We start from the raw sequence: 10,445 nt of genomic DNA, 5'->3' as shown, positions 1-10,445 counted from the left end.
TGTATTTTTTAATGTTTAAAAAATCCAAAATGTTTTATAATTGAAGAAGAGTTAATGTGTACTCTTATGAACGTTTTGTTCTTTTTCCTCAAGTTACTTGTTTGTGATTGTTTTCACGGTTCTCGTAAATGAATTGAGCAAGAGAAATTTGTGCGTTTTCTGAAGTGGCTCAATTACCTTAACTAAAACTTTTTTATCTATAGCTTACACATGGCAGGGAGGAGGCGTGTATAGGCCTAGAGTTTCTCTCTCAAACACACACTCTCACACACACACACAAACACACACACACACACACACACACACACACACACACACACACACACACAAATACATTAAAAGCTACAGCTGAAGTTAAAATGCCAGAAGTAACGTAAAAGAGCCAGGAATGTGGGAAGGTCTGGTGTTGGTTCTGATGTCAGTCCTACGTGAGTTTAACATTATTCCTCCAAGATCCTTTTAACACAGAAGTTTAGTGTTTTTAAACTTGATCGGTGTCTAAATAGTACTTTCTCTTTTTGTCTTATAGTTTTGCCTGGACATGTTATCATTACAGGTATTATATTTTAACATATTTCTTTTACACTGGACAGCAAAACATGGCACAGTAAACTTATATTGATCCCACTTTAATATTTTATCATTGTTGAGTGATCTGTACCTTTAAGAACTTATGCTGAATTGTTTTCAGTACCAAGACATTGAACAGGGCTAGAAATAATTTATCTATTGATTATCAAATACAATAAAAGAGTCTTAAATGTTTTATTCCTCTTATACAACAAGAAATTGCCAATTCTTTTATTGGAGAATGTTTCACTTATTTGTACATTTATTGCTGTAATATGCCCACAAAAAACAAATTATGCTATCGCTTGTGTTATAGCAATGCTAAAAGATTTCTCAGCATTCTTCTCCCTTTTTAATTAAACCAAATACACATAACCAAGAAAGCAAGATTGTGTCAGAAAACAAAATGAACACTTTTTACTCAGAGAAAATGTTTCAAAATGCTGTCACTGAAGACTGCTTCCAAAAATAAGCACTCTCTCACAGAACAAAGTAATAAAAATGAATCAGACTATTCAGAATCAATATAACTCTAAAAAAAAGAGTGTTGATTTCTATTCATAAGAATTTTCTTTCTACTTGATTAGGTGGTTACATAACAAATACACAAAAAAGTATACTTCTGCCCACCACTACTCTTACTACTTTAACTTATACCACAAACAAAATGACACAGGTACCAGATCATGGTATGGATGCAGTAGTATAATATATGTAGTATGAAATTAAATATCATGTATTTAAATATCTGTATTGTGTGCAGATGAATGTGCATGTATTTAAATATCTGTATTGTGTGCAGATGAATCTGCTCTCAGGCCAGAACTTTCGGGGCCTGGCATGGCCTTTCTGAAATCTACAATAATGCTTGAATGTAAGCTGTCAGGATCAGAATCACCTCTGAGCTTTGAACTCATAAAGGACAATGACAAGGCCCTTGCTATCAGTAATAATCCAATTACATATTCTCTAAAAGTCAAGAAGGAATCGGAGGGCAAATATGTTTGCAGAGTGAAAATGAGAAACCAAACAAGCACAAGCAACCCAGTGCATTTGCAAGTAGTGAGTAAGTCACTTGTATTATATAAAGCATTAATTTCTGAAAGTGTATATATGTCAGATTGAGAAAAAGCACAATGATAGCTATAACACCATCTATTCTCTCCCTCAGTTCCCGTCCAAGGTGCCTCTATAGTCCCAAAACCCAACCCACCTGTCATTTATGAGGGGGCGGGGTTTAATCTGAGCTGCGAGGTCAGAATGGGGACTCACCTCATTTACTCATGGTACCACAACAAGCAGGAAGTGCTCTCACCCTCGCCTCTTCATCATTTGGTTGGAAAGATGCTGACAGTGGATAGAGCTGCTGAATGGCATGCTGGGATTTACTCATGTGTGGCCGAAAACATGATGGGCAGCCAGAGTAGAGCCTCCAGCAGTATGCCGATTACCGTTGTGGTAAAAAGTAAATATTGTTTATGTGTGGTAGTGGACATTTATGTTATAACTAGCAGAAAAACCACATGCAGGTTTTGACAAGACTCTCTTATTGAAGCCCTAGCTTGGGCAGAGTACAAATTTAATATTTAAGATAATCAATGTTAGATAATGGATAGTTTGAGAGATTTTTACAAAATATGCTTTACATATTAACAGCTAATTCACAGGACACTCTACTACAGATGGGTCACATAATCTAAATTTATATTGAAAATTTATTTAGCTAAGACAAATGTATAATTGATATGGTGAATCTTTCTGTAAGATGTTTAACACGTTTGAATGCCATTCAGAAAGATTTCCGCAATTGAATAATTAATAAACTCATCAACTTTAAGAGAGTATCAGGCTAGAAATGGCCTGCTATAATCTATATTTACCTGGTGGATGTTATACTATTATATAATATCTAACTATAAGCTGAGGAAAAGCAAAGTAAAGATACAATCAAGGAATAAAACACATCTTACCTCACACCACCTTGCTGTTTATTTTTCCTATAGCAGCATATCCTGTAATATTTTCATTGCTACATGTCTTTACTTTATATTTCTTCTATGGATTACTTAAGTTAGAAAGCTTAAAATTGGGGTGGTAGCTCAGTGGGTAAGATGGACTTCTTATCCAAAGGTTGTGAGATAAAATCCTAGAACCACCAAGCTGCCACTTCTGGTCTCTTCGGCAAGGCCCTTTCTGTTCAGTTGTACAAATGAGATAAATATAATAATAGCATCTGCCAAATGCCATAAATTTAAAATCTGTTCATTGGTGTCTGTTAGAGCACTAAGGGTAGATAAAAGTAGCATACATTCAGTTATGACAAAACATCTAAATTCTTCACAGAATACCTCTCAGCTCCCAGGCTGTCATTTACACTTTTTCATGATGGCTCAGGCTACTATGCTAACCTCAGCTGTCGGTCAGCCTATGGTAGCCCTCCAGTGACATTCCAGCTGCTCCTGAATGGGAAGCGTGTTGATGTGCAGCAAGTGGATTTACTGGAAGCTTGGTTTTCTCAGCCTGTCACTGTAGGACTGGATATGGGTATAGTACAGTGCATAGCAGAGAACGACATCCAGCAACTTCTTAGTAACACAATAGATCTGGAAATCGGTGAGTAATAGCCTGTTTTTTTTTTTTGGTTTTTTTTTCACGAGATGTAACCTGATAACATTTTATTTATACATGATTCATTTGTGTATATTTTTTCTTAGTTCCAGTGACGGGGCCTGCACATGTTAAAGTCGATTACCTCCACAGGAGAGAGTCTGTAGTGCTAGCTGCCGTTCTCCAGTGCATGGTCTTTATGGGCACTTTTCCCATTTTCTCATGGTCTTTCAACAGCTCCACCATACCCAAGAATGGCAATTCCCCGACTTTTATCCAACATGGCCAGGTCCTGGTTCTCACACACATCAGCCCTGAGAACTTTGGGTATTACAGCTGTCGAGTGAGGGACAGTTTCAACCTTAACTCATCCTGGGTGGAAAGTGAGAAGGTCTTGGTGAAGATGACAGGTGAGATCCTGTCATCCATCAGGTTACATTCAAATTCATAGATCTGGGGGTTTTGAAATAATAGTTTTGCCAAATAATTGAAATATTTATAGTTTTGCTAAATATCTGTACACATATGGTAATTTAGCAAATCGTCAGTCACGTGTGCAATGTTGCTATGAATAAAACTATAGACTTGCATCCTTTATGCTATTTTTTGTTTTTTCTTGTGTGCTGATGTAACAAAAGAAAAAAGAAAAAAGAAAAAATATGAGAAAAAGAAAGATTTTATGTCAACACAGTAGGTGGGGGTTATTCTCACTTTTAAAAACAGCAACAACAGGGAATCATAAAAAAACAGAAAAGATCTTGAGATTGCAAGTTTGAATTCTGACAATGCGACAACCATCCATGTCCAGTAGCTGACTGATTGGCTGTGCTCTTTGGATGGGAGGAAGACATTTCTCCCATTTGCCTGTCAGTCACAAGAGACACTAATTAATAGTGGGTGGCTATGAGCACGTATATGTGAAAGGCAGTACAGTGTACCTTCACCTGAATGTGTTGCACTGCTCTGTAACATATCATGAGCAGCAGTTTTAAATGGTCTGGTGGCTCGATTCATGTGTCTATGTCATTTTTCTTTTCTATTTTATAAACCCTGGTAATCCTGATAGCCTCACTCTAAAGCGAGTGTGATTAGTACACATAAAAATAGCACTATGCTATTAATGAAAAGAAATGCCTTGTTCATATGCCAAGCAATAATACACTAAACTTGATGTTAACATTAGCTAGCAATAACTGATTAAACTAGCTAATGGTTATCCCACGGTAATGGTGTTTCACCCATCTACCCTACAAAAACCCATTAAATGTAATTGTCATTTATTTTTGTATTGTATTGTCCATAAATTTCATAGGTGTTGTATTGTATTGCATTGCTATTTTGTAACTAAATTAGACAACCACAGTAATTTAGATTTTTTTTCTGTCCTTATACCAAGTTTGTACAACAATAGGGGGCTTATCTGTAGCAAAACCATGTACAATGTATATCTGCAGACAAACTCACCTTTGTCTTGCAATCATTATTAATATTTTTTATGCTTTTATTATTTCAGATTTAACCACCCCCTTTAGCACAAGTACTGCCACAACATATACAGTTGCTGGTGAGTTCAGATGAATAAATATTGTGCATGATTATGGAAACACAAATGTAATGTTCTTTTCAGCCCATGCATGTGTTATAACTGAGTGCCACACACCTATGCTTAACCTGTGACAGTGTCTTACTTACTCTATGTACTAATCATTGAATTACCCATTTACAACAACTTTTTTTTGCAAAGCCAGATGATTTGTATATGTTTTAAATGTGTATAATATCATAGCCGCCCTCTACTCACAGACAGTTAGGTGCAAAGAGTTTATACCACAGTTGCTGTGTAGTCATACAAAAAGCTTTAAAAATGTATAGTGTGTATCTGCAAAGAATTTCCCTTTGTCTTAAAATCATCTGTAGCAATTTGATGCTTTTATTATTCCAGATTTAACAAGCCCTGCCACAACAGATGTAAATGCTGGTGAGTTAATGATAGACTGACCAGAGTAATACATACTATAATGAATCAATTTATGAATGTTTTTTCAGTAAGTTTACGTTCAAATGAATTCATGTACAATATCATTTCGTTTTTGTATTATGCGTCATGAAATACAAAATGATGTTTTTTCACAAAATGCTGTGACTCGACTCAAATGACTGTGTACATTTTTCTGTAGTCGAATAAAAATGGACACTCTTGAATGCTCCTTTGCATGTAGCAGGCTCTTTTTCTCACATCAGTTATTACATCATTCTTTTTTTTGCCTATTGTGATTTAACGAGAGAAAAGACAGCATCTCACGTTCAAGAGAAACCATACACTGGTATTGTGTCAGATTTGGCTTTTCAAAAATGCTAAACAAATGTTGCTTGCAAGCAAACTGTAATGGCTTTGGTGTAATATAAGAAAATACACGAATGTTAAATGGTTTTCTGCTGGATAATATGCTGCATTACAAAATGTGTCAAATCAGCATTTTATATATATATATATATATATATATATATATATATATATATATATATATATATATATATAGAGAGAGAGAGAGAGAGAGAGAGAGAGAGATGGATGGATGGATGGATGGATGGATGGATGGATGGATGGATAGATAGATAGATAGATAGATAGATAGATAGATAGATAGATAGATAGATAGATAGATAGATAGATAGATAGATATTTTTTTACAGATAATAAAATCATGAACAGTAAGGTTTCATTTTCCTATATCACAGTGAGTCTAGTCAGAACCAGAATAACTATGAAAATGAATGATGTAACCCTAGATTCTTTATCATTCACCAGATGTCAGTAATAGCACTGTCACTCCTAATTACTGTTCTGTGGTACATTCAATTGAAGAAGTGATACCAATAGAGGTTGTCGCTGTGGTCTTCTGCTGCTACATGATCCTGATGATAATAGGGGGAGTTTGCTGTTTCTTCTGGAACATTAGTCCTGAACTTGTAACGTCACGTATGTCTCAAACTGCTTACTTACAGTGTCTTTTGTTTTAGCCATATGATAATGACGTACTGTGTACACTAATCTCTCTGTTTCTTGCAGATCATGTACACTGCCATGAGCATATCAAGTAAGATCCATTTTTTTTATTTATTTTAAGCATTTCTAATGTATGTGCCAATGTTACTTTTGCATTATAATGTCATATCTCTTACTTTTTAGCACTGAGACTCATCAAGCCATGCCTGAGACTCTGGTCGATCCACATGATGAAGAGATGGAAACAGTGTTTATGGAAGTGGAAGTCTAGACAACTAAGGCCTGATTTCTCAACAGATCTGTAGTCTTGTTGATCATTTCACACTCATGAATATGATGAATATGTGGATTTGAACAAATCACTAAAGAACCATTAAAAGGAGCCCGACTTAAAACAGTATCCACCTGACAGAGGGATTAATAAAGACAAAAAATAATACGTGTGCTCAGTGTGAGCATATTGTGAATGAGTACAAGACAAGTCATTATGATTACAGGAGCAGTTCTCAGAAGGTACAATTCTACAATATAAAATCTACATCATTTTAATTTCTGATCGTACACTACATTACAGTGAATTATTATATGTTGTGAGAGAAGACATGAAGGTTGTTGCTTTGAAAGAAGCAGATGTAGAGGACAGAGTAGTATGGAGACGGATGATCCACTGTGGCGAAAGAAGAAGAAGAAGACAGATGAAAAGAAATTATTCTTTTAGTGACTGCACCAATACATATACACACACAAACATACATACATACAGGCACACTCAATTTAAGCCTAGCCTGAATAGCAGTGTAAGAGAAGAACCCACAATTTATTCACAATAAAACATTGAAACATATGAAATGTTTAAACTGAGAAAATTTACCATTTTAAGAACTAATTGAGAAATTTTCAAATTGGTGGCAGCAACATGTTATAAAAAAGCTGGGACAAGCCGATGTTTACCACGATGTTGCTAGTGTTTTGCGAGAGGAATGCTGTCCCATGCTTGCCTGATATAGTATTCTAAAAGTGCTGGCTCTTCTTTGGCATATTTTATGTCAAGATTCACCAAATATTTTCGATTGGTAAAAGCCAAGCAACTACACAGACATCCTGTTGTCACAGATACAGTATGTGGTTTAGCATTGCACTGCCGAAATATGCAAAGCCTTCCTTGAAAAATACATCGTCTGAATGGAAGCATATGCTGCTCGAAATCCTGGTATCCTGGTATATTTTAGTATTGATAGTGCCTTTAAGGATGTGCAAGCAGCCCATTCCATAGGCACCAATGCACCCCCAGTGATTGAAAGTAATAAAGTAAATGTAATTTGTTACTGTACATTACTAAAGGAATTTTCATTTGGGGAGACTTTTAATTTAACTTCACTTTATATTTAACTTTACATCTTAAAGTCATACACTTCCTTTATACTCAACTTCATTTTGCAAAATCCGTCGTTCTCAACTGGTCAAGCGAGCAGCAAGCCACCAATCAGGGTAGAGCCCATGCTCTGTTTTGAACTTATTTGGATTGCCACTTGGCGGTAAGCAGAACATTTTGAGAGTAATAAATTATGGAAGAAACTCCTGACTCTAACTTGCCACAACATCCATGGCCTTATTTATAATAGAGATGAAGATCAGTGTTTGACTCATTAATATCATTGTATTAATAGACTGGTGTGCTCATAGAAACATTAGAGTATTTTCACATAACCTTAATCAAAGAGTCTTCTGACAAAAATGATAACAGGAACATTATAGCCATAATAAATCATAGTATTTTGGATACTTAAGTACATTTGAAGGCAAATACTTTTGTGATTTACTTAAGTGAAAGTTTAACGGGAGCACTTTTACTTTTACTGGAGTAATATTTTACCTACTGTATCTCTACTTTAACACAAGTAGATGGTGTATGTACTTGAGCCACCACTCTGCACCTCCATATAGGCATGGGCATCCAATATTGTGTTTCGGCCTTGTCTCATTTGTTCACAGAGATTTCTGCAGATTCTCAAAATCTTTGCATGTTATTATGTACTGTAGTCTTTACAATTTGACACTGAGGAACATTTACTGATGCAGCTTTACACAGATTGGTGAACCTCTGAACCATCTTTACTTCTGAAAGACTCTGACTTCCTATAATGCTCTTTTTTATACCCAATCACATTACTGACCTGAGATTTGAAAATCATTGCATTCTGTTTTTTATTACATTTTACAACATCCCAGTGTTTTTTTTGTTTTTGTTTTTGTTTTTTGTTTTTGTTTTTTTTTTGGGGTGTTTGTAATACTGACATTTCTTTAAGTCTTTTGTGAGATAAATAAAAAAAAATACAAGAGCCATCTACACCATTCTTGTCCTTTGTTTAATAAAATGCTTTTTGTTTGTTTGTTTTGTGTACATTTTTATTGTTTAATAACTATTACTGTATATTAGTGGCACACATTAAATAGTTCTTATCAGGAGCAGAATTTGAAAATGAGAGCACAAAGAAACATCCTAGAGTGATTTCCAATAACACCTAACTACATATGCACTGATGAGAAGATAAGATTAAGACAACAGCTATTTCAGAATATTTCTGAAACAAACTCCAATTTGCAACAGCCACTTCTAAGAAGTATTTTCACTGTAAAAGACGTAAGAATGGATGTTACTAAATATCTTAAGATAGCTTGTGATCTTTATGCATTATACTTTTGTGTTTTCCATCCAGCCAAGTCTTTTATGGCTTTTATGACTTTTAAAAACTAATGGGTGAATGTTTGTAGAATGTTTTTGGAATTATTATTTTAACCTGCATTTTGTCACTGATACAAACAAGATAAAGCCAACAAGAAGATCGAAACTCTAAAATATTTTTTCTTACTGTTTGTAATTCCAACATGCTATTTTCACATTCATGTTTCATTTATTTAGTCTAGCTATGATTTTTGCCATCTCTCTGTTTATCTGTGTGTTCATGATCATCATTAACACAATATCACAGAAACAAAACTTGAATGTTTCTGGGATTTCTATAAAATAATCATTATAATCACATAGGGGTGTAATCGTACACGTATTCTTAACAAAATGTCTCGGTACACGGCTTTCCTTTTTACATGCGGACTATAGATAGTTAAATCTTAGTTGCTTTGGGAATGTTTGTTTAGTCTTAGCCTCGCAGCTTGACATTTTATTTTTATTAAACATTAACACATACACAACAATGCCAGGAGTAAAAAAAAACTAGAGTTAGTGCAGTGTCACTGTGGCTACTCAGTCCTTACCAGAAATAAGATTTGTTTTGCACATGCATGAAAATGCTAAAGCATCCATAGTGCTAGCATTAGCCGCTAACCAGGAAGTAGCTCCCAGCTAATGATGGTGATATGGATTCTTTAGCGTTTTATATCCAGCTTCAAGAATTTCTCTTAAAAGGATTAATAAATTCCTTTTGTTAAAGTATGCTAAAATGAAAAGAACAGTTAGTAGATCATATTTTTTTAAAATTAAATAATGAATGTAAATCATACACACACACACACACACACACTTACAGACTAATCTCTATTACCCAAATGGGGTCTAACAAATGTAAACTATTTCATAAAATGTTCCATTTATTTAATTGTATTAATTTAATCTGTGCCAATTTAATTGGTTATTCAATTTAATATAAATAAAAAATAATATAAATTTAAAGTATGTTGTATTAAATTCATTTATTCTATTTTATTTTCATCAAATATAATTTTATATATTATTTAACCAAGCAGGCATTTCTATTTAAAATTGTTTTAAAAATGTAAATTATTGATGTTAACAAATGTAATAATAACAAACTGCATTAATAAAAAACGACAAACAATTTTATGTTTTGAATTTCTCAACTGTACCGAAATTGTATTGAACCGTGGCTTAAAAACTAAGGTAGGTATGAACCGTGAATTTTGTGTGCTATAACACCTCTATAATCACAGAAAGGTCAGATGTTGCAAACAGGTTTTCATCAATTTGTTACTTCCTGTGTAAAGTATATTTTATAAATTAACAATTTGTGGTGAAAATATACCCATGTATGGCATAGGAATAAAAATTAAAAAATAAACACCCATCTCGCTATTGTCTGAATGGTACAGGAGGGAAATTCACTACTAACGTTTAATACCACAAACAATTTCAAACGTTAAATTGCATCTAAGACTAAATCGAGTTACTATCAGTCCAGTGCACATGGCACAGTGGGAAGAGACTCAATGGGGTGTGTCTCATTAT

The 10,445-nt window shown here is 34.3% G+C and overlaps 1 protein-coding gene across 3 annotated transcripts; it reads left to right on the top strand.

The window, feature by feature from the left end:
- The first annotated feature begins 275 nt into the window (after nt 1-275).
- LOC124390752 (B-cell receptor CD22) lies at nt 276-8,414 on the top strand. 3 transcript variants are annotated; one of them, XM_046856728.1, is made up of 11 exons: nt 276-428; nt 530-556; nt 1,373-1,636; nt 1,742-2,035; nt 2,914-3,183; nt 3,285-3,587; nt 4,691-4,741; nt 5,120-5,155; nt 6,044-6,157; nt 6,248-6,275; nt 6,368-8,414. In XM_046856728.1, exons 1-11 carry the CDS (start codon nt 389-391, stop codon nt 6,453-6,455), a joined length of 1,515 nt encoding a protein of 504 aa, XP_046712684.1. In that variant the 5' UTR covers nt 276-388; the 3' UTR covers nt 6,456-8,414. The 3 variants fall into 3 exon arrangements, with proteins under 3 accessions (XP_046712684.1, XP_046712683.1, XP_046712685.1); XM_046856727.1 differs by having other exon boundaries at nt 5,987-6,157; XM_046856729.1 differs by lacking the exon at nt 6,044-6,157.
- The last annotated feature ends 2,031 nt before the right edge of the window (nt 8,415-10,445 follow it).

Source organism: Silurus meridionalis, chromosome 9 (genome assembly GCF_014805685.1).
Source record: "Silurus meridionalis isolate SWU-2019-XX chromosome 9, ASM1480568v1, whole genome shotgun sequence".
Taxonomy (NCBI): domain Eukaryota; kingdom Metazoa; phylum Chordata; class Actinopteri; order Siluriformes; family Siluridae; genus Silurus; species Silurus meridionalis.
This window is presented reverse-complemented; position numbering and strand designations above follow the sequence as displayed.